The sequence below is a fragment of the Neolamprologus brichardi genome, chromosome 1 (assembly GCF_056152115.1).
Source record: "Neolamprologus brichardi isolate AB-2024 chromosome 1, ASM5615211v1, whole genome shotgun sequence".
In the NCBI taxonomy this organism is placed as follows: Eukaryota; Metazoa; Chordata; class Actinopteri; order Cichliformes; family Cichlidae; genus Neolamprologus; species Neolamprologus brichardi.
The window spans coordinates 16,154,327-16,178,348 of record NC_142104.1 but is presented as its reverse complement, the minus strand read 5'-3'; the positions used below and the strand labels follow the sequence as shown (position 1 = coordinate 16,178,348).

Sequence of the window (24,022 nt, the reverse complement as noted above, 5' to 3'; positions counted from 1 at the left end):
TACAACGGCAGGGAATCAAATCCCGCAGTGCCAGACGTGTTCCGCTGCTGAAGCCAGTGCATGTCCAGGCCCGTCTGAAGTTTGCCAGAGAGCACATGGATGATACAGCAGAGGATTGGGAGAATGTCATGTGGTCAGATGAAACCAAAGTAGAACTTTTTGGTATAAACTCAACTCGTCGTGTTTGGAGGAAGAAGAATACTGAGTTGCATCCCAAGAACACCATACCTACTGTGAAGCATGGGGGTGGAAACATCATGCTATGGGGCTGTTTTTCTGCCAAGGGGACAGGACGACTGATCCGTGTTAAGGACAGAATGAATGGGGCCAAGTATCGTGAGATTTTGAGCCAAAACCTCCTTCCATCAGTGAGAACTTTGAAGATGAAACGAGGCTGGGTCTTCCAACATGACAATGATCCAAAACATACCGCCCGGGCAACAAAGGAGTGGCTCCGTAAGAAGCATTTGAAAGTCCTGGAGTGGCCTAGCCAGTCTCCAGACCTCAACCCCATAGAAAATCTGTGGCGGGAGTTGAAAGTCCGTGTCGCTCTGCGACAGCCCCAAAACATCACTGCTCTTGAGAAGATCTGCATGGAGGAATGGGCCAAAATACCAGCTACTGTGTGTGCAAACCTGGTAAAGACCTATAGTAAACGTTTGACCAACAAAGGTTATGTTACAAAGTATTGAGTTGTATTTTTGTTATTGACCAAATACTTATTTTCCACCCTGATTTACGAATAAATTCTTTACAAATCCTACCATGTGAATTCATGGATTTTTTTTTCACATTCTGTCTCTCACAGTTGAAGTGTACCTCTGGTGCAAATTACTGACCTCTGTCATCATTTTAAGTGGGGGAACTTGCACAATCAGTGGCTGACTAAATACTTTTTTGCCCCACTGTAAATCTCTCTAGTTAAGTAACAACAATACTACAGTGCTTCACAACTTCATTTCTCCTTCTAAGCACTTAACTGCATCTTATGGTAATCCATAAAGAGGAACCTTAACATCAGAAAACTAGAATACTGCAAATGTAGCTGTGAAAACACTAAATGATGTGATATATTCCCATTGGGAGACCCCCTCTCTTAATAAGTCTTTGATATGTAAAGAGAGGGTGACGCCATGACCCCTCCCACTATCAATCAGTGGGAGAGAGGCCCCCTCCCTTATGCGGGGTGGCAATCAGCTTCTGGGGCTATGGTGCTCCTCACAAAGTGATACGTCGGGAAACATTTCAACAATGCTATAACCAGGCCACCCTCGACCTCCCAGATACCCCCATTGACCCTGACACATGTTAGCAAAAGCTGTGTGCCTGCACTGTAAAGCAGGTGGGGGTTTATATTATGAGCACAAAAAAAGCTATCATATCTGTATGTATATATATATATATATATATATATATATATAAAAATTATACAAACATCCACAAGTACTTTCCAACATTCAAACAAAGTTCTTTTTGTTTGAATGTTGGAAGGGAAAATGTTAAAGCAGACATAACAACACAAGGCCACCTTGGCTTCTTTGCAAGTGGTTTGTCAAAACTCGCAGCTTAGAAAAATAAATCATCCTTTGCAGTACCTCAGTTTCATTTCAAGTTGTTACAGAATTGCTGACACCTCCCCTCATACCTGTAAGATGTCATCAGGGTTATCTTGAGCTGATGCAACAAAAAGTTCATGCCGACACACCACTCCTTCTGCCAGGAAGTACTTGAGGATCATGCGAGAGTAGCTATCAAATCGATCCTCCTCTAAAAAGAAATATTGATAAAACAAAGACAACAATAATTAGAATTTGATAATAAGTGAAAAAAAATCTCTGTTTAATGCCAAACTGTTTAATGCCAAACATTGTTGATATTATTCTTTCCTTCTTCAACATTCATTCACACATCACAGATCCAGCAGTTCGTGACCACATCACAACTGCAAACTGTAATTGATGTAAGGACCACATTCTGGTTACCTCAAGAGGGACATGAAGTGGCAATCGACATGTCACAGGAACATGTAGTGTGATCTGACTATCAAAGTGGAGATGACATCTTCACCTTTCTTGTTAGGGTCTTAAAACAGTATTTCTATCATTTTGTCATACAGCAGTGGAGGTGAGACAAAGACACCTGCCTTAAGCATTCACCTGGACCCTCCCACTAAATGGAAAGGTACTACAAGTGACAAGAGAAGGCAGAAGTAGGATAAGGTAGGAGCTTCTCTCAAAATGCTTCCTGACACAGGTTCACATGAATCTCTCAGATTTTTCTGTGCATTCAAGTGGCAATGGCATCCTTTCACTATCATTCTCACGTCATTTCCATCAGGTGTAGTTAACAGTGTAAAAAGTTAGTTGTGCACGGTGGGCAGATCTCTGCTCTGAGGGGTGACATTAGAGCCACATTAGAGGAGGCATTAAATGGACCGGCACATAATTCTAAACAGCAAACACACTTTCCCAAAAGTAGTCTTTGTTCTTGCGTACAAAGCAGCCACCCGTCCATTCCTCACCCCAAACCAGCAGAAAAACCTGCATCATCAATATGAAACCCTACAGAGCAGGGCCCAGAACCCTTCACAGCATGCTATTGCTGCTTCCTGTCACAATCACCATTTTGTAAAGATTTCATAGGCCTCTCTTCACAATGACAACCAGTGGGCACAAGGACAAAGGCAGCAGTGACAGTTGAAGGTAATGGGCATACAGCTGACAGCTTGGGAATGACATCCTGAGGTGTCATCCTCGAACATCCGGAGAATTCCCTTCTCCTCCCACGTTCCTGGTCCAGGTCCTCACCTACGGACTCAGGATGGCTAAGGAAATTCCATGGCTCTTCAATTTGTTGTCGGTGGGGCTCCCTGTTCTCTTATTGATGGGTTTCTAGGTCAGCAGGCCTTTGTGGCTTTCAGCAGGCCCCACAAAGACTCCCAGATGGGCCCTCTCAAGATGGGGCCTATTGTAGTTGTGTTTCTATGGGAGCCTTACAAATGGAACCTCCAGGAGTCATTAGGCAGTTGAGGCGGGGGGTATGAGGAGGCGGCGGGAGGTGGCAGGGTATAGGAGCAACAGGGGGTGGGGGACAGTCATATCTTTGAGGTAGATCAGTCACTCTGGACAGTCATGGGATGATTTTTTCCCCCATCTTTGTTTTTTTGTTGTTGTTTTTTTTGGTTATTCTGACTAAGGTTCGATAAAGGGGAATGCCTCTGCTTCATTTGCCTTCAAACAAGGGAGCGGGAGAGAAAGAGTCCTGAATCATATCTACTAAAGCTGCAGGGGAGAAAATATCTAGGTCACAATGTTTCCCCTTGTATGTCTTTGGTCCATAAAGTACTATTATTATTATTTCTGCTGAGCAGCTGAGTTAAATTTAGGACACACAGCAGGTAAACAAAAGAATACAGTTGTTTAAAAAAGCTTTCAAAAAGTGAATCACTACTATAAACACTACTACAAATAAGGGTTAATTTAGCAGCATTTGCAAGCCTTTAATGTCTATTAATGTATCTCCAATGGTAGGGTTCAACTCACAACTGCCATTTGTCTTTGCGCAGTTTATTAATGTTAAACCTGTGGTGTTATGATTTTTCTGACTGATCACCTTAACACCAAAAAATGTACCTTTAAAACATATTTAAAATATTTGTGTCCTTAAAGCTCAGATAAGAAGCTATTCATACAGAAAATACATAGAAAAAACATCTCTATTTCCTCCAAAAGAAAATACTTTTATTTTATATGTAAGTCTTATAAGACCTACATGATTCATGCTATTGTTTACTTATGAAATTCACAATTCCCTCATAACATACACTTGATTTATACGTAATTATTATCGAGTTTAACAGAGAACCTTTACTCGGTTTTTCTTTGCTTTTATCACTTCTTATAAAGTTTTTTGTTTACCATATATTACGAAGGAATATTAACGTATATGTGAGCTATATTAAGCCTTAACTGAGTTATTTATCACCAAGAATACCCATTCAACCAATAAAAATAATTTTGCTTTGATTTGGCAAAAAAAAAAGTGATTTTCACATCTCTTTCAGTAGGCTCTGGGACAGTTCAATATTAAAATGTATTGAGTTTAAAGTTTCAAATATCTAATCTACGGCTGTCACATCAGAAATAAAAAAAACTAAAGTGAAAATGTTTATTTTATTGCTTTGTGCTAAATCCCAATATTAATCACTTTCTGCAGCATTAATCTCTCGTCTTTTGCTATTAGACTTTTTGTGTTCTATTGCCATTTTATCATCATTAATTGTTAATGTCTCCAACTGAAGTAGGTGGCACTCGTAGGGATCATATTGTGCAGAAAAAACAGTCATATGACTTGTGAAATCCTCCTTTTTTATGTGAGCATGCACATAGCTTGAAGTTGTCAACTACTGTTGTGATACCCGTTATCTCTGACTGGGGGTTTAGATTTTGTCAAGCCAGCCAACACAAAGAAAACCCAGCTATGTTGAACTTCCTTACTTCATAGTATACCCTTCAGTTATCTTTTGTTTTTCATCTAAATCTGACTAAACTGAACCAATTGGCATCCAACCAACTCTTACAACTGAGTTTGAGTTGTGAGTTACTTCAGGATTGTCTTTTTTATCGCATATTTAAGTTATATCGTTCAAGCCACCTATGTCACTAAGCATCCTAGCAGAAATTCTACCATAATAATAACAGTTAAACATGTCATCTTCTAAATCACCATCTACATTGTGGTCAATTCTCAACATAGTCCACATGTATATAGTCAAAGAGCACCTTCATTCACGTGTCATAAAATGTAGTGAAATTTAACGGTAATGGCTGATTAAAGAAAAGAGACATTTACTAAAACTATAAGAATGAGACAATACATGACCAAAATAATAAAAGCTTGGAGGCTTTGTTCCTCCTCTTGCAAAAACACAGAGATGAGAGATCTTCAGACAGCAGCCATACTGGACTGATCCCCCTCTGGATGACAAATCAGGATGGACAGCTCAAGACACTTCAAAGGCAGACAACGACCAGTCTGATAATTTTATGTCTGTGTCTCACAAACAGGCCATCACAGCTAAAGGGGCAGAGTGTAGGAGACGACTGCCTGAAACAAACACAAACAAATACACACTCCAAACTCCCCCGATTCCACCCACCCACACAACAAAACAGACACAGAGACAGCACAGTGTGCACACACACACCATCTCTCTCTCACACACACACACACACACACACCACTCTTTGAGAGACAAACACAAGAGAATGCACACACACGCATTTCACCTTTACTGTGTCTCTCATTACCAGATGAAACCAACCGTACATTGATTCACAAAATGGAAGGGAAGAACGCATTAGTGTGTAATCACTGACTCCTGCATCGATTGGGGGGATGAATTAAAGGGCAAAGCAATATCATCAGTTGGTATAGGCCTTGGCTACACACAAATTACAGCTTCAAGGGGAAACATGACTATCTTAACCTTACTGTCCACCAGTGCATATAGCCTAGCCTATGATGAATGATAATAATAACAATAATAATACAGTGGAAGACATTTATGTCCCCAGAAAATCCACTTGCTTTGAATGTAATTCTGAAAAGTTCTATAACACATCTGCAGATGAGCATATTAATTAAGGATCACAGTAAAAGTGTGAACACCTGGGATTCTAACTGGAGACCAAAGGGTCATCAGTCTATTTGCCATTCTGCTAGACAGCGACATGTTAAAGACAAAGATGGAGAGAACAACCATCAATATTGTCAGCTGTAGCTTGCTGATTTCATTTCTGGAATACATTTAATTTTTGGCTCTACACGAATGAATATATGAATATAAGAATAAAGAATAAGAATAACTTTATTGATCCTAAAGGAATATAGAGGATAAAGTAACTATGTGCCTTGAAATCTCTTCATTGAAACTGCTGCGAAGAGTTTCTAAAAAGCTAATTATGCAACAGACTGAATTCAAAAAGGCAGAATTTCATGTCTTCTATATTCATCACATAAAGTGGAATATTTTAAATCCTTTTTTTCTTTGAATACCTGAAATTATTAGATTATTTATCTCTGTGTTCAGGTAAATTACTACTCGTGCTGCAAAAATATCGTATATCTCTTGGTGTCATTCAGTATACACAATCGCAATCACGATGAAGACTGCTGACTTGAAAGTTGTCCACATGATGATTACCGACATACTCCACAAGGACCATAAGGTAAAGAAGGTCACTGCTTAAAAGGCTGGCTGTTCTCAGAGTGCTGTATCAAAGCATATTAATGTTAACTTGACAGGAAAAGATGAACAAGAGACAAGAAAAGGAATGCCATTGAGAAGATTTTCAAGAAAAGTTGATTCAAGAACTTAGAAAGCTTTGTAACGGGTGGACTGAAGCTGGTGAGCACTGTAAGTCATGTTTTTCAAATTTTCCAGTGCATTCAATATCATAAGGCCGACCCTACTGGGCAATAAGTTGAAAGTGATGCAGGTGGATGCCTCTCTTGTGTCCTGGATTGTTGAGCACCTGACAGAAAGACTACAATATGTGCATCTTCAATATTGTGTGTCTGAAAAGGTGATCAACAACACCGGGCACCACACGGGACTGTCCTCTCCCCTTTCCTGTTTACCCTCTACACCACAGACTTCAGCCACTACACAGAGACCTGCCATCTTCAGTATTCTGATGACTCTACAATGGTTGAATGCACCTTTGAGGATGATGAGACAGAGTACCGGGCTGTGGTGGACTCCTTTGTCATATGGTGTGAGCACCATCATCTGCAGCTCAATGCAATGTGACAAAGACCAAAGAATTCATGGTGGACTTTAGGAGGACCAGGAAACCTGCGATCCCTGTTTCAATCCAGGGGTTCGATCTGGACATTGCGGACGACTATAAAAACCTCGGAGTACACATTGATAATAAGCTGGACTGGGTTAAAAACACCACTGCACTCTACAGGAAGGGATGTAGGGATGGAGCTGGATGGAGCTCCCTTAAAGTAGTGTTGGAGAGATGGATGTTGTCCAAGATAAGGACAATGATGGACAACAGCATTGTGGGAAACATCCACTCCCACCCAGACCATGACGTGCTGTCCAGTCACAGGAGCATGTTCAGTGAGAGAATGACATGACCCAAATGCACCACTGAACGACATTCCTGCCTGTGGCTCCCAGTACAACTCCTCCATGTAATGCACAGTACACAGAACAATAGTTAAACCCTTTTGAACATTGTCTACAGTGAAAACAACAAAATAACAAAGTTTTTAAAGTTTACAGTTTAGAGTAGATTGTCAATCATATATCTTTAATCTCTGTAATATTCTGGATATTTATAATTGAGCTATTTGTATATATTAGAGCTATTTATTATATTTTGTATATTTGTAATATGTTGTATTATTTAATTTAATTTAGTAAAATAAATATAAAAATCTAAAATTCCTTTGCACACATATTGAGGCTTAATATACAGTAAGGTGAAGATGAAAGTTTCCACATAGCTTTATGCAGTCATGTGAAAAACTAAGTACACTCTTACTGCTTCCATAGGAATTAAAAGGGTGCTGCTAATCAAATGAACTTTAATAACTTAACTCATTTAACTGTCTGTCAGCAAGTGTGACCACTTCTGTAAATAGTACTAAGAAGGAAAGACAGCAGCAAAGTCAAACAGCTTGGAGTCCACAGTGAGAAACATTACTCTCAACTGGAAAACAGTGAAAGTCCTAGCAAATTCATCCCAAGCCCAGACCTACATCTCAGAATCCAGAGGGCTTAGTTAGCATGTTGCAAAGTTAAAAGTTCATGACAGTGCAGTTAGAAAAAGACTGACCAAGTATGGCTTGTTTTTAAAGAACCTTAAAAGGCCGTAAGAGAGCAGTGCATGAACACATCCCCACAAATCTTAATGAACTGAAGCAACATTGTAAAGAAAAGTAGACCAAACTCATTCACAACAATGTGAAAATGATTCTTTCAAGTTATTGCTGCTAAAAGTGGTTCTATAAGCTACTGAATCATGGGGTATATACTTAATTTTTCACATAACTACAGAGTCCTGAGAAGAAATTCTTTTTTATATGACTGTATCGAGAAATTATTTTGTTGCACAAACAATTTTATGGCAGAAATATAATTTATAAGAAAAGGATTTAAAACAATTTTAGGGCTGCTAAAGCTTCACTTTTGACCCCAAATTTTAGGATTAAACTTCCTGACAGCTGTGGGCAGCAGGTATATGTTTAACTGAGTTGGAGTCTGATTGGAGGAAGCATGTGAAGTTTGTATATTTGTTGCATTGTGGCTGGACAGATCCTTGTATTCACAACAAACTGCAGTGGATGCAGACATCCACACAAAGCCTAACAAACACGTTCTGTTGATTCAATTCAAGTCACTCAGCAGACCCTAGCATTTTTGAAGATGTGTGGAGTAAAACACTGAAGCAATAATAATAATAATAGGAAGAAGAAAGACTCTGAAAAATTACAGTGTCTGTTTTGTGGTTAGAACTATTTGTTACTTGGACCCCTAAATATTTAATTATCTTTTAAGACAAGCTTTCTCATATCAAGCCCATTCAACCTGAATTAAAAGGATAGATAGATAGTGAGCTAGCTAGCTAGCTAGCTAGCTTTATTGCCAGAGTAGCAACACATGTCTGCTACCACATATCTCAAAGACCAAACCAATATTTAATCATAATAAAGTTAATACATATATAAATAACAGCCACTAACTAATTAGCAAGTATGCAACGCATAGATAACATCATACTGTCATCACTGTACATTAAACAGTCTTATAGCAGCTGGTAAAAAAGGACCTCCTGAGGCACTGACACTTGCTCTTTGGTCCAATTAACAGAAACCATAAACTAGTCAATACTTAGAAATTTAAAGTGACATGCTCACCTATGAGAAGCACTGTTCCAACTGCTAATCCACCACCTGTTTGCGGAAACAAAAAACAAAATATTTGTTACATGTTAGTCTCATATATAAAATATGTCCAAATCACTATGAACCCTCCCTTTATTCAACTGCTGCTAACATCTCTGTCCTTTTGGATCTCCACTAGACACACTTAGACTTGTCACTTTGTCAAATGAACCCATGAACGCAACAGTGAGCACAACAGCAACTCTCTATAAGCTCCAAGTCGTGACGAGATTATGTTTCCACGAGCACTGCTAATCACTGTTCAGTAAAGACGCGTCAAAACATTTGTCTATATCTGTTCAACCATGAACTGTACTTCAGCTGTAAAAAACTATTTTGATGGCCACATTCTCTATGTCAGCTGCTCATCTGACAAAACGTTTGTCAAATGACAAATTAGAACGACAGGTGCAACATACTGACAGACAGGTAAACAATCAATAGACGGTACAGTTGCCACAAAGGTTCTGTCATAACTAGAGAGTATTTTGAAGTTGTGGAGAAATATTTTTTCACACGTTTAGACAACATAACAATGTGAATATAATTGTAGTACTTTTTTTTCAACTGTTAGATGCTTTCAGGCAACCGTACTTTTTACAGAAATGACTATTTGAATTATAAACCTGCCCTATTCTGTTATGCCAGGAGCTTCATTAAGAGTTAGACCTTGATTAAAATGGCAGATATCATTTTTTTGCTCCATTTAACCCACACCTAACCTAAGACTAAAGTGGCCTTAATAGATTTAGTCTGAATTAAGAAAAGCAACAACTCAGCAGTTGCCACACTATCGAATTAGCTTACCACAGTGCAAGACAACTAATAAGAAAGTAACTGATTATAAAATGTGCGTAAAAAGTAATAGGGAAATGGATTTAACTGGGAATGAATAAGGCCCTCTAGGTATTTTGTTATAATCAACATTTATTGTGAAAATTACCTAGTTGTTTTCACTGTTTTCTCACAGACAGCTTTTCCATCTAGTACTAATTAGAAAATGCATTATGCGTTTAAAATAAAAGCATATTTGTCTTGTCCTGGCAATGTCAAACGTCATAACTCGTCCTTAATATAATGGCTTTTTTTCTCATTGCATTGATAATATGAGTACAGTACGTTGCAGTAACGTGAAAACCAGCATGCGAAAGTTAGATTGAGAAATACTGCTAGCCTTTGTAGCTAGCATCCTAATGATAGACTGACCGAGCAAATAGTCGAGTGACGTGACACCGGTGGAGACTAGGAGCTGTCCGTTTTGAACCGAAGGTCTAGTACCAGGTATGGATATTAACTTGCTCCTTGTTTTCTTCTGAAAACTCGTACTATTGAACGGTGGACGTTCGGCTGAGGGTTTACCCACACTATTCACGGGGGCTGCCATACTGTCAGTAACGTGCTGACGCGTGCTGGTGTTTTGGCACGTGTTATCCAATCAAATAGGAGTTTGGTGAGGCTCAACCAATGACTTCCGCTGTTGTTACAGTGCCGCTCCTGGAAGTCGTAAAAGGGAAGTTCAACCGTTATTGTAAGTGCCCGGTGAGAGCTTTTAGTCACACGCTACAAAGTGAGTACAACTCCACTCATTATATAGTTTAAATGTCTTGTTTTTATATTTTTCTACAAAAACCTAAGCTTATCTGTTGTTGTTATTATAACAGGAGTTATTCAGAAGTCGCTCAGTCCCTAAAAGTATATCGAGTCTCCTGATTATGACCTCGTTCCCTCATTACACAAAATCTGAACATTGTGTCTTATAAATACGTTAATGAATGACAATACTTGTATGTTAAGCAGCTTAAACTGAATTGTTTTACCTTTATACTTTACAGTGTTAAAATATTTGTAAAAGAGACTATTTAAATCTTTTTGTAATTTAATACACAAATTACTAAACGATAATGCATTACGTTGAAATTCTAAATAATATGAATATTTCGTGATAATGTACGATAATGTGTCGCGGTATTAAGCCACTCCTCAATATCTACAGGAGATTTATTGTATCTGAAAGTGATGTCCATAAGCAATGGTTAAAAAAAATTACTTAAAAATGATCTCATTGGAAGGGTGGCTGTCAAGAAGATATTCCTAATGAAGGGAAACGGATAAAAAGCGGAGGTATGCTAAATTACACAAAGACTGGACTGAAAATCAGTGGCAATAGGTATTGTCAAATGATGAATCCAAATTTTGAATTTTTTGTTCAAATTATCATTATGTATAGAGGTCAAGAGAAGGGTACACCGGTGAACATATACAGGTATCTTTAAAATATACTGCGGAGGCTCTGTTGTGGTTTGAAGCTGCATACAGCCAGTGCTGTAGGGGATCTTTTCAAGGTTAATGGAATTATGAACACAGAAAACGCGCAATATCAGTCATTGACTGGCCAGCCCAGAGCCTGGACCTCAACATTACTGAATTAGTGTGGGGTCATCTTGTCAAAGAATGATACAAAAGGTAGCCAACATCCAAAAAAAGAGCTTTTAAGAAGATGTAAAACTATTCCTGGAGACTAATGAAAGAAAGTTTGTCTAAGAGAATTCAGTCTGTGTTGAAGAATACAGCTGTTCATACCAAATGTTGACTTTCAACATTGGGGGGGGGGCTTATATATTGTATTATATATATCTATATATTGTATGTTTGAGCATGTTTGATCAAACTGTACCTATTTACCATTTTCCCATTAAATTATGGGACTTAAGACTTGCACAGTTCTCTATTGCGCTGTAAAAAAGTACATCACAATATTTGTAGTAGTGATTTGTTGTTTTTATATTCTGTTTTGCATTAAAGGATGGCCATCTTGATGTAAGAATTTTCAAAGTATTCAAGCCCAATTAATGTTTTAATTCTATGCCAGAAATTAACACAGGGACTTCAAAAGAATAAAAGGTTGTGTGTTAAAAAGCAAAAGAACAACTAGCAACAAATCAATCAACAACAAGTGCTTCAGAGAGCATCTTGGGGTTAGTATCTCGCCCAAGGATATTTGGCATGCAGACTGGGATCAAACCACAAACCTGGTTAGTAAGCGCTTTGCCACCTGAGCTGCAGCCACCCCACAGACAACAACCTTTTCAAGGGAGGCCTTGCTTTTTTCAGCAAGTAGTATCAAATCATAGATTATAAAAGTATAGCTTCACAGACCCAGTGTTAAACTGGCCTTTGTGCAATCAAGACCTGACAACAACTGGAAAATATTTGCAGATTATAGAAGAGGCCCCAGGAAGCAAGTGAAAAACTACATCAAGCAATAACATGAAAAATGTTTTTCTTTGTTTCCCATCCCTAAAACAATATCCAGTAACTGAGATAAATGTGATATAACATAATAGTACACATGCCCCTGTCCCAACCTGTAATCTGTTTCTCATGTCAAATGTATTTATGACTGTGGCCATTGAAGGTGAAGGTCAATAATGGAATAGGAGACATTTGTGTTAGCCTTTATGTGGAATTGGTGGCATTATCAAAAATTATATTATTACTGTTATTCTTCCAAAAACCCTTGCACCTAATTAGTTTATTTTTAATGTTATTCAACATGCTCAAGTAGCTGTTTGCATCTCTGTTGCCAGTAGGATTAATTTACAATAATTAAGTATAGTTTGACTGCTTTAGTGTGATCAGAAGTCAGTTTTTAGGGTAGATTTACACTTTTATGTAGAGTGTAATGCACATGGGTTTTTGGCAGAAATAATAACATAAAACGTTAATAAATTGCAGTAAGTTCCTTTGATTTCAAGGTACTCATATTCTGCATGCTAGTTTGCTGTTGAATGAAATTTGAATGGGATTGAATAATATCAGGAGCATTTGTGCTTTTCCAGAGAATTCAAAATGTGAATTTGGCCTGTTCATGACGAAAACTATTTCGTGAAGAACTCCAACTGTTTTGTTAGGAAAAGCTAGTGTTAGGAAAAGTTGACTGGTGAGTGAATGGTGTGATCCTTAAGACATCTGCAAAAAGGTTTGTGTGGCAGAGAGAGGCCAGAGGCAGCATAAGATCGCAGGATGCTGTGATGCTCCAGAGGAAACAATTGCCCAACTGCTCACTTTACAAATGCTCTCAGCAGACAGTCCTGCTGTTTTGACAGCACTGTGAGATTTATGTGTGCTGACAGGGGACCAAGGGAATATATCATGACTGACAACGCTGGGCATTGTGGTAAGCCTATATGAGGCAAATAAGATGCGCTGACTGGCCTGGGTCTCAAAAGGAGGAGGACCTGCTTCAGCAGTGCAACTTGCGGGATGTATGAATGTGTCTCTTTCCCTACATTCTCTGTACATTTCCTTTCATCTCCTTTTTAATTCTCTTAAATCTCAGTTTAAGCCTTTGGCTCTGTTGCACTCTTCAGTGTATGATAGTGTATACAAAGCAGTCTAACTGCAGAAAAAATAGCACAAATTTCCCCCCTTTCAAAGTGTGATCTAGTGTTTTTCTGTGGTGTTTTTGTCATTTTAATCTGTATCTGATTGAGCAATATAATGGCAGCAGTCATAACATGTCAGACCTTTCCTGGTTTGACTGTTTGGATTTCTTTAGTCTAATTCTGCCATCAGCATTGAACTGCGAGAAGCGGCTCCATTTGTGTGTTGGGAGGATGCAAGATTATCATCAACATGCACATATTTGTTTTGTTAACACTGAAAGAAAAGCATTATTCTAAAGGAACAAGTGCAATCAGCATAGGACAGGTCTTGTACACAACTAATTTTGTCTAAGGATTTGCCTTTTTCCATGTATTCACCATCCCATATTTTGAATAGCTTTATTTTGGTTTCCTGGGATTTTTTTTTCTACAGATGTAGTTTTAAAATACAGTGAGTCATATTTAGCTGACCTATACAAAAGAGACGTAGAAAGTATGGAAACTTGAGTCAAAGGAAATCGCATTTTTAAAAATTGTAGGTTTGAGGTTGAGGTTCCTGTCAGCAGTTAGTGTTAAAATATAAAAGGCCATTTCATTAGCTGGGCAGTGCATAACCCAAATGGCTTTGTGAATGTGATACAACACCAGATAAAATCTGTCAGCACAAGGCCAGCACAACACAATCACTTGTGCTCTGTACAATAAGGCTTAGTGACTGATTTTTTTTCCCCATTCAATATTATTGGCCAGGGACTCTGTCAACCTACACTTCCTTTCAATTCATAGCAGTTGTATTCATATCACTTTGCTATTATTTGCTCTGGTTGACCCATTGATTGCAGGTTTAAATCCTCAGCCCCAAATAGTAACCTCGCTCAGCTGTGTCACGGCTGTGTTGCCGTTAGCAACAATGAAAAGAGCAATATGGAGATCAGTCCCTTCAATTAAGCTTCTGATAGAAGGCAGACCTAGGAGAGATGGGGACCAGACATGGTACTCAGTGACTGGGACTTTTACATCTGTCACTCCCCATCAAGCCAGGTGTCTGTGTTTAAATCAGTAGGATTATCTGTGATTGCACTGATAGTTGAAACAGACCCCCTGTGTTGCCAAGCCTCCTCCTTTTTATAGCTCACATTAAGATCAAGTCAAGCTCTGCGCAACAGGACTTATGCCCCACCCTCCCCTGCCTTCTGCTGCCCAGAGGAAGACATCAGAGGTAGGATTCATCCCGTCTCTGCTCTGCCTGCTTCTCCAGACTCCCTTCCATCTGGGATCCTTAGGGAGAAGAAGAATATCTGACAAGGGGCTCGTAAGCCTCTTAGCCCCCCTGTTGCCCAGTTCTCTCTCAGCCCATGTTTTCCTAATTTAGTTGTGTAAGAAGTCCACCGCAAGGCCCTTGTGTGCTGTTTGGATTGAAATTCCCTTTGTGGCTCTAATAGACTGGCCATGTATATCAATTAACACTATTCAGCCATGGCAGGGTCAAATCTCTTGAGATTAGTAGCCGTAATTCCTTTCTGAATATTTCCTTATGGCTTCAATAATATGAGTTTAATTAGGTGTCAGTTGTAATAAGCCTTTATTGGCTTTTGGCTGTTTTTCTCTTGTTTTTTTGTTTTTTTGTTTGTTTGTTTACTGTTCATATATTGGCAGACTCTAATTGAAACAAATCTGCAGTGGAATCATTTCACTGATTATCTTCATTTTTGAGGCGTTTTCCCCTTGTGTTTTTTCCAAGCAAATACATTATGTAGTTCAGTTTCTTAATTACAACCTTTAAGAAACATCTCATGTCGATCCATTAGTAAGCCGATAGTACTGAAGCAGCATTACTTTTGCTGAAATTAAAGAGAAAATATTGGAAACACTTTTTTTTGATTGGCTTTCATTTCTTTCTCCTAGTTGTCATTGCAATATTCAGGAACCCTTTTTTATGTATGCATTCTCAAATTTTGGACTAATAATGTTTTTGACAGAGGTTTAAATGTCCTGATAGGCTTTTGCACTGCTGCAGCACTTTATGCTCATATTTGGTATAGCAGAATTCACCCCCTCCTAATTCATCTACTTATGATTTCTGGTCTGAATGAGCAGAGCTTCTTCAGGAGTAAGATCACAGAGTTAAACACACAATGAAATGTTTCCATCAAAAGCTACTCATTTGGGCTCCCCCTTTCTCGTCACTGTAGCACTGTTCTGTGACAATGGGAGGCCAATGGCCACAGATGGTTCTGCAGCGAGCGCCGCACTAGCTTTTTTTTTTTTTTCCCATGAACATGTTTGGCATGTAATCCTGGATTAACAGTGAGACTGTTTGTGAATTTACAGCTGTAATACAGCATTCATTTAATGTTGATATCCCCTTAATAAACATGCACTGGTTATTAGAAGACCGAGATAGTGTGGGTTATCTGACTCTTTGCCCAGGGGATTTAGAGCTAATAGAGATCACATCAGAGGTCTCTGTGGATGTCCACCTTGTTCTGAATCCCAGTGGAGTCTCTGCAGCTAACATATACACTTGCCATGAAACACATAGGTAATGCTATTGTCTGTGCACATTGACACACCAACACACCACATGCACACGCACAGACACACACTATCAATGACAGAGGGTGCCTCAGAAAACCAGCCGGCTGCATATGGACTCTCTTGATATCAGTCACTGGCCGTGTGATCTTGTTATGCAAAGTCCCTTAATCCCTACCTATGATGAATGCATGCTGGAATGGAGGGGGGTGATGAAACAGAGATATGAGGGCAGCTGTACGGGAGGCTGTCCACTGTGCTTTGAGAATAAGTGCTAACAAAGATTCCTGATCCCTGGTCTGGCAGAGGGAAGAGCACATATGAGATCATGTCTGAGACTGCAATACAGTAACAGAATGGCAGAGATGCTGGTGGAGTAAGCTGAGAGCTTGACGAATATAGATGAACATGTTGCTTTCGTGCAGACCTGAGGTTCACATTAACCTTAAGACCATTTGCATCCCAACAGAGGAATTATGGGGCCAGAGGTGTTATTGTACCAGCTGGGGGAGGACTGAGTTTATAGTTCCTGTGGAACAGAACAAGACCGGAGCAAGCTGCAAGTGGAAGGGGGCACTTCATCTGGGCCCTGTCCTGACCGTATATGTCTCCCTTCACCTGCTCAAGCTTTGTCATTTGAAGTAGTAGTGAAAAGCAGAGGGTTGCCAGTGGTGATCGGGGAAAGAAACAGAGTAGCAGCACAGAGGGAGGTGAAAGGATGGAGTTGCTCTTTTTTGGATCAGAAAGGTTGGTGAATAGACCAGAGACAGACCATGCTAGGGATAAAAGAATAGAGGGTATAATAGGTGATGTATAGTTAGAATGAATGAGAGAGCATTGTGTGTCTGTGAGAGTGGAGAGTGGAGAGGAGTGGAGGAGGGTAATGGGATTAGGGGTAACACCTTTGGCAGGGCTGGGAGAGCCACCTGACACCCGGTCTGTTGAGAACCTGGGGAGAAAGGGAGTGGAGGTGGTGGGGGCAAAGGAGAAATCGGGGGTCTAATCCTTGTCCATCTTTGGGAAGTCATTCCCAGAGCTCTGAGGATTTGGGGCTTTGGTTTCCGCTCTGCTTGCTTTGGTTAATAATACCCTGGGAGGGAGAGAAGACATGGAGAGAGAAAGAGGGAAAGAGACAGGAGGAAAAGAAGAGATGGAGAGGAAGATTTCTTTACCCTGTGGTGGACTGGCAGGACAGCAGCGTGAGCTAAAAGAAAATGTTTGAGGTGCAGGCTAACATCAAAACCAAGCTGTATCTATTGTTCTTCAGTTTGCATTTGTGTTTACGCAGGGGTGTGTGCGCGTGTGTATGTGTGTGTGTGTGGGGGGGCTCGCATATGCACTTTGTACAACAGTGTGTAAATACTGCCTCTCTTTTCTCCAACCACCCCACAGGTTGCAGCTTGAGTAAAAGTCAATAACCTAAGTGTGCCTGGGATGTTTGCTTAGAAGACACATGGGTGCTCATTGTGTGTGTTCATGTGGCAGTGTTTGCAGGGCAGTTGTTTGGGTGCTTTTGGTGTCTTTTTGTTTCTATGGTGCTGACAGAAGTTGATAACTACTCTAATGACTGTGGTGGTGATGGAGGCAGCACAGTGTCAGGGACTAGCTGCCGACAGTGCAGAGCTGCTTGGCTGGATGTGTCACAGCTTCTGTGTTTGTCCATCACCTGAGCACAAGGTGTTGATTGGTCCATCCTACGCAGGATCAAAGTTCAGGGCAGTTTTCTGGTGTGAACTGGCCGCTCAGCCTCTGTGAATGAAACACCATAGAATGTGCCATCTTAGCAGTAGGCCAACTGTGACAACCTTGTCCACACCTTTAAGCATTAACCCTAAAACAGCTTTTGTTTTTAGAAATCCCATAAAGAACATAAGCCTACCATAAATGGATCAAGCATGTACTTCGATGACATTGCATTATAATCCATGGCTGCTTTCTTCTGTAGGTTGAGATGTTCCGCCGTGTGCTGGGGAAGACCTTTGGTTTTGTGGGCTACACAATCCAGTATGGCTGCATTGCACACTGTGCTTTTGAATACATTGGAGAGTTAGTCGTGGTTCGTATTAAAAGATTACAGATTTAATGACTTTTTTTTATTCTTACAAGAAATAATTAAGAAAGAATTTTTTTTGGCTTTTATTCAGTGTTCTGGTCCATCCATGGAGCCCACCATTGTCAACGAGGATATTGTCTTCTCTGAACGGATGAGTCGGCATCTTTGCAAAATACAAAAGTAGGTTGCACTTAGTTTATGCAGTCGGGAAAAAAAAAGATGACAGCAAGCATTTTAGAATATTTATAGCACACATTTTAACATTTCAGTGTGCATTTGTGATTCACTGCTTGATTTGTGACCATTTCTCTGCTTTTTTTTCCCCCTAAAAATAAAAGAAAGCACAACAATACTAATATCCTACTAGTTATTTCAAATGGTGTCTTAGATCATATGGGACTTTTTGCCTATTCTTATTAAATAATCGTGTTTTATGGTTTCCTTTCAGGGGTGATATAGTCATTGCAAAAAGTCCATTTGACCCAAATATGAACATTTGTAAAAGGGTAATTGGATTGGAGGGTGACAAGGTCTGCACAAGTTCCCCATCAGATTTGTTCAAGACCCACACATATGTAAGTATCTTTTCATCAGGATCATCATCATTACGCCCACATTTTCTGAAGATGTCATGCTTCTTAGCTGCTTTTCTTATACATATTGCGATTACCTGATTTACCAAGTAAGGTTTCTGGTGGCAGCTTTGCAGTTTTACTTCAAACAACCACAACTCAGTGACTGTCTTTGAAAGGAAAAAAAAGGTTAAAAAGATACAGTGCAAATAGAAAGTGATTGAAGAAGGTGTTTACAGCAAAACACTTGATAGTTTGTTTCACCCTAAAAATGACAAGCAGAATCTCTATGCATAATGCAAAACTGTCCCTCGCTTATTCTTTGTGTGTACCACAGTCTATAGGCTATCATCCTGTTGTTTACATTTTAGACCGCACACATCCATTTTGTGTCATTGGTCAAAATATCAGTTTTGACAACACCTATATTTCCTCAGAACAGTGATAAAACCAGAGAGTGAACAGGGGTTCTGCTGCTGAAACCACTGTCATTGCTTTTCTATTACTACTCTCCCCAACACCCACAGCTCAGGCCTGCAATCTCTCTGAAGCCTGTTAGAGTTAGTGCCAGCCGAATGGACAGACTGATGGGCGGGAGGCTGTGTGTGTGTGGGTCTGTGTGCATGTGTGTATGTGTGAACCGAAGATTTTTATCTTGCATGGTTTTTAAATCTGTTGTGTATCTAAAAGACTTAAAACACAAGGCCTGTAAGCGGCATTCACTGGATGAAAAAGGAAATGTATATATTTTCTCTTTTACAAACAGCATTTTCATATTATATACATATATACATATGTATATAATCTTATATATATATATATATATATATATATATATATATATATATATATATATATATATATATATATATATATATATATATATATATACAGAAGATTGAACTTTGAACTTAAAAGAGATGGTGTCACCCTGTTGTGATTTGTGTTACCAGAATGTAGCAACACATATCTTAGTTTTGAGTCTCTTCTTGAAAAATCTGCCACTAGGTGGGGAACTATTATTACTTAGACTCACTTTACATGTCCTTTCACCTTAATTCACTCATTTAAGTCCATTCAGAGGTTTAGTATCTCAGTAGGATGGTTTATATATCAGGTTACTAAGAACATCTGAATCACAACTTGCAAACTAGTGATCCAATTATCATCATCATTGACGATCGGTAACAGATATAATGTGTATATTGGGGTTTCAGAAACCAGGATATCTCTTTGTGTAAGCAGGTGCAACACCACAGTTACCAGTTAGTTTCATTGTTTGTTTTGCTTTTTTTTGTTTTGTTCATTTTTAAGTAGAGCATATATTTAAAAGGGCAGTGTCTCTTTGTAACATCTTTGTTAGATTAAGTCAAAGTCATTATAATTAATTACAGTTTGCACAAGTATGTGTGTTTGGTGCTTTTTACCCACCAGCAGATGGATAGATCTGTTTGTGTGATTATTACAATAGTGTGAGGCATTATGGGTGGACCTGTAAAGATGAATTTTGGAAGGGAGTGTTACACCCTGTCAACACCTCATTTTCTGTCCTGACAGACAGGCAGGCCCTCTCCACCCTCAGCTATCCAACAGCACACTAATTGCCCTGTCACCTTTTAGGAATGATTTCTGTGTCAGAGCTATTGTGTCAAAACAATGACACTTGATCCCTAATATTATACCAGAGATGGAGAGACGAGAAATAAGAGCGATGAAATGACGCTATGCTTTCTGTTCTTTGCAGTAAAGATAGACAGAGCAATATGATGAAAGATGAACTCAGTATTCCTGTATTAAGCTTTAACATAATTCCCCACCCCAATCATGTTAACATAATGAGCACTTTAATGGTGTGGCTGTTAAACAACACACCTCCACAGTGAATACAGCTCCTGTTTCAGCTCTTCTCGACATGTCTCTGACAGCTACACAATGCCTGGCGTCAACCCAACCTGCAACCACAGGATGGGTGCAGTCATTGCCATCCATCACACCAGAGTCGCAGGCGGAGCTGATCAAAGTGACTCCGCCTCTAACTGCAACAGCTCTGGTTTTGAGCCTAACAGAATTTTTGGAAATATATGTGGTTAGAAATGACATTTGTTGATAACGGCTCCTCTGTCAAAATCAAACATGTTGGTGCTATTATGTGGTAAAATGACAAATTACTGGTTTATGTCAACACCCTGTGGACAGAGAAACATCTTAATTACAACCTTGATGTGTACCCAAAAAGAAATCGAGCGTTGCTCATAGTCTTCTCTTTACCTGTGCCTGAAACTGCAGTTTTCTTTGAAAAACACTCTTTGAAATGTGCATTGTTTGGTTTGTGACTATCTTGCATCCATTTCATTTTAATTGAGAGATTTTTTCTTGACCTGCTAAGTTTTTTTGTTTTGCTTTGGATTATTCACACACCTACAAAGTGATATGAATAAGCGTTCATCCTCACGCTGGTCGCAGTGCAGCAGGTTCAAGTTTCAGACCTCTTCACTTTTTCACTTGGTGAAATACTGCCTAGTGGATCTTTAAAGTCAGACATTACTCAGGTTTTGGTTTATCTATGAAGTGATTTAAGTGATTCATAAACACTGAAACAAAGTGCTGTTGTCAGTCAGACGTTGCTGGTCTGAATCAATGTTTTTGATTAGGCCTTTAAATAGAAATTATGCCATCAGGAGTTTTTGCTTTTCAATGATTTTTACACTACGCACAAATTCTTAAGAGGTACTGACTAAGTAACCTTTAAGATAAGCACAGTAGAGATAATATTTTGAAAAAAGATGAGAATGTGGAGAAACGGGGGGTTCTGGTTTGGCAGATGACAAACGGTTGTGTTTCTTTTTCCTGTGCTTGGGAGCCAGCATATGTTACCATGTTAATGAGGTGTAATGGTGAGAATCCAGCATGCTGACATATGGTTCTCAGATGACTCCTTTAATGATATTCATTTGTGTCGTCGTTATTCACTGAGTTGTTTACCTCGTGTTAGGTCAACGTGTCACTGGCTTGTGATTATGTCACATCATCTGTCTCAATTATCAAATATGAAATGAAATGCAGCATCCCACAGTAGTACTCAAGACTCTAATCAGAGAGCCGGCTGATAAGGAATACAGAGGGAAAGATGTGACGTCACCTCAGTGCGGATAATATTCTGTCTTTATTCACGTTATTCTCTTCCTCCAGAGGACTTTTGCCGTTAAAAAGTTAGGCAACACAAAAATAGACTCGTGGATTGTGATGCCCATTATGACAATATAATGTGTTGTTGATCCTGTCTGCACATATAGGGGGGACAGCGCACTTAATTAGGGACTTGACAAGCCCACTCTCCTAAAGTGATGAGATTAATCATAATTGGTGTCACTGTGAATTAGAGAGCGCTCGGATGACCGCCCCACTGGCAGGTCGGACTGCGGTGGAGACCCTTGGACACTGCTGCTAGCCGCAGCTTAGCTCTCCCTCATTCTCTCTCTTCCTCTCTTGCTCCCTTTCTTTTTGCTGCCCAGCTATCTCAGGCCTCTCTCTGGCTTTGCCCTCCTTGGGTAAAAGGGGCTCAGATCTCAGCCAACAGCCTAATGACCCTGTTTGAAGTTCTTCTAAATCCCTTCTCGCCCGACCCTGCCCGTTACCCATGACCCCTCTCCTAAGACGGTGCGAGGTTAAAGAGGGACAAGCAGGTTAACGTTAAGATAGGCTAAGGAGGGAGGGTTGTCTGGAATATGGGGAGGGGTTCTCGCTAAATGAGATCAAATCACTTGTGTCTCTTAAAGTTGAGTAATGGTGCAATTTAAGACTCTAAGACTCTATCTCATTCCGTTTTTGTGGACTAGAGGTGTTTACATTATGAACTTTTGTTTTTGCCTTCTTCCAATGTGTGCCAATGTTTCCAGGTTCCAAAAGGCCATGTGTGGCTAGAAGGGGATAACCTTAGGAATTCTACTGACTCAAGGAACTATGGCCCAATTCCCTATGCCCTCATCCGAGGGCGTGTTTGCTTAAAGGTAATGGGGGAGGTCTACTCTGCATTGTCATATATGTATATTTAAAAAAGGGTATTTGTGGAGTTTCTTCCTATAAGAGTTTTAGGGACTAATTTCATGGCCAACCTATATGTGTGTGTGTGTTTTTTAAATTATTATTATCAAACAATGTCTGTTTTAAGCACAATTTAATGCCATGAGTCAGTTAAAAGTTCAAAGCAAGTGCGTCTGACTGACCAAAGCCTAGCCAACATATTGTTTAGCTTTCCATTCTGCTATGTTGTCGTGTCACTGGATGTCATATCAACCACGACCCTGTAAACGGGTCAGCCAACCTTCTGTCCATCTGATTGGACAGCAGCACTCCACTGGAGGCCCTACTATGACAGCTGATGAAATCACAGGATTTGCTATGATGTCAATGGTGTCATTAAAATTCATATTAGCAAATGTGTCACACCGTGTGATAAAGTGTGCAATATGGTTAGAAGCACCTTTATTCTGTACTTATGCCAGTCTTCTCTCTCTTTTAATCCATTCTTTCTTTGTCGCCCTTTGTCCCGTACAGCTCTGGCCACCACATAGTTTTGGGACCCTGAGTGAAAGTCCAACAGAACGGATCATTAAAACTCAGAGCGACTCGGACTAAGATTGACTTGTCTGCTTTGTTTATATTTGTACTTGTTCTTGACTTTTTCATTTTTGAATAAAAGTGTTAATTCTTTTAAAAAGTTAATCGTGCCCATTTGATTAAGATCAAGATTCAAGATTTGATTAAGATGCAGCAGTGAGAGATGCTGCATCTCTGTGGAACTGCTAATGGCAGAGCTGGCAGGGGCAAATATGCATAAGATTTAAACTGGGGATTGTGCCGACTTAGTAATAGCAGCTATGTCAATGTATTAAAAGACTAATCATACCAAACAGTGCAAACACTATTCAGAAATCAGAAGTTACGATTGAGTGAGTTCAGTTGCTTTATGTAAGTGGTGCTGAAATGCACCAAAACTGTACATTTAATTTTTTTGTTGGCTATTTGTAAATCTTGAAAAAGTGATATCTGTCTGAACTAAAAGTAAGTATTTCAGCATTATGTGTCACATTTCCTTTAAAATCTGTTATTTATTTCATGTTTACCCTTCCTTGGTATTACGCTACAACAAAAACTCTCTGAATGTTTAATATTTCATCAGGCTGCCAAGGCAATTGAAAAAATCTTAGCACTTCCCATTTAACCATACAATATTAATACGCACTTAGTAAGGGGCTCTGTGTGTGTGTGCGCATGTGTTCATGCGTACATTTAAAAATATCAAGTCTCACACTGTTTACATGTACTGGTTATCACTGCTACTGCAGATTTCTACTTGGAAAAACTTCATTCCTTTGTCATATACTGTATAGGTTTTAGGTTTTACAGAACTGCATGGACGTGTCTTAGAAAGACCTAAAAATGGGTGTTGTCATTGCTAATCATGGGTGCAAAATGGGTACATCATTAGCTATATGTCCTTGTTTTGTAAAATA

At 39.4% G+C, this 24,022-nt stretch overlaps 2 protein-coding genes across 2 annotated transcripts in view; one reads left to right on the top strand and one right to left on the bottom strand.

Annotated features, from left to right (window-relative positions):
• Positions 1-10,383, bottom strand: part of elp4 (elongator acetyltransferase complex subunit 4) — a 54,493-nt gene extending 44,110 nt beyond the window's left edge. The window contains exons 1-3 of the mRNA XM_006779981.3: positions 10,171-10,383; positions 8,938-8,973; positions 1,646-1,767 (exon numbers count right to left, since the gene is read on the bottom strand). Of these exons, the coding sequence (XP_006780044.1) occupies positions 1,646-1,767; positions 8,938-8,973; positions 10,171-10,348 (336 nt within the window). The 5' untranslated portion in view covers positions 10,349-10,383. The remainder of the gene's footprint in view (positions 1-1,645; positions 1,768-8,937; positions 8,974-10,170) is intronic.
• A 22-nt stretch (positions 10,384-10,405) lies between these two features.
• On the top strand, positions 10,406-23,523 carry immp1l (inner mitochondrial membrane peptidase subunit 1). Its single transcript, XM_006779980.3, has 6 exons — positions 10,406-10,531; positions 17,830-17,940; positions 18,029-18,117; positions 18,386-18,512; positions 22,406-22,516; positions 23,064-23,523. Exons 2-6 carry the CDS (start codon positions 17,836-17,838, stop codon positions 23,142-23,144), a joined length of 513 nt encoding a protein of 170 aa, XP_006780043.1. The 5' UTR covers positions 10,406-10,531; positions 17,830-17,835; the 3' UTR covers positions 23,145-23,523.
• Positions 23,524-24,022: the final 499 nt, after the last annotated feature.

Bases quoted from the DNA above. Each gene is read 5' to 3' on its own strand.
- immp1l (XM_006779980.3), top strand. From the start codon at position 17,836: ATGTTCCGCCGTGTGCTGGGGAAGACCTTTGGTTTTGTGGGCTACACA. The intron at 17,941-18,028 runs GTTCGTATTAAA...GCTTTTATTCAG, and splicing joins ACATTGGAGAGTTAGTCGTG to TGTTCTGGTCCATCCATGGA. The intron at 22,517-23,063 runs GTAATGGGGGAG...TGTCCCGTACAG, and splicing joins GAGGGCGTGTTTGCTTAAAG to CTCTGGCCACCACATAGTTT.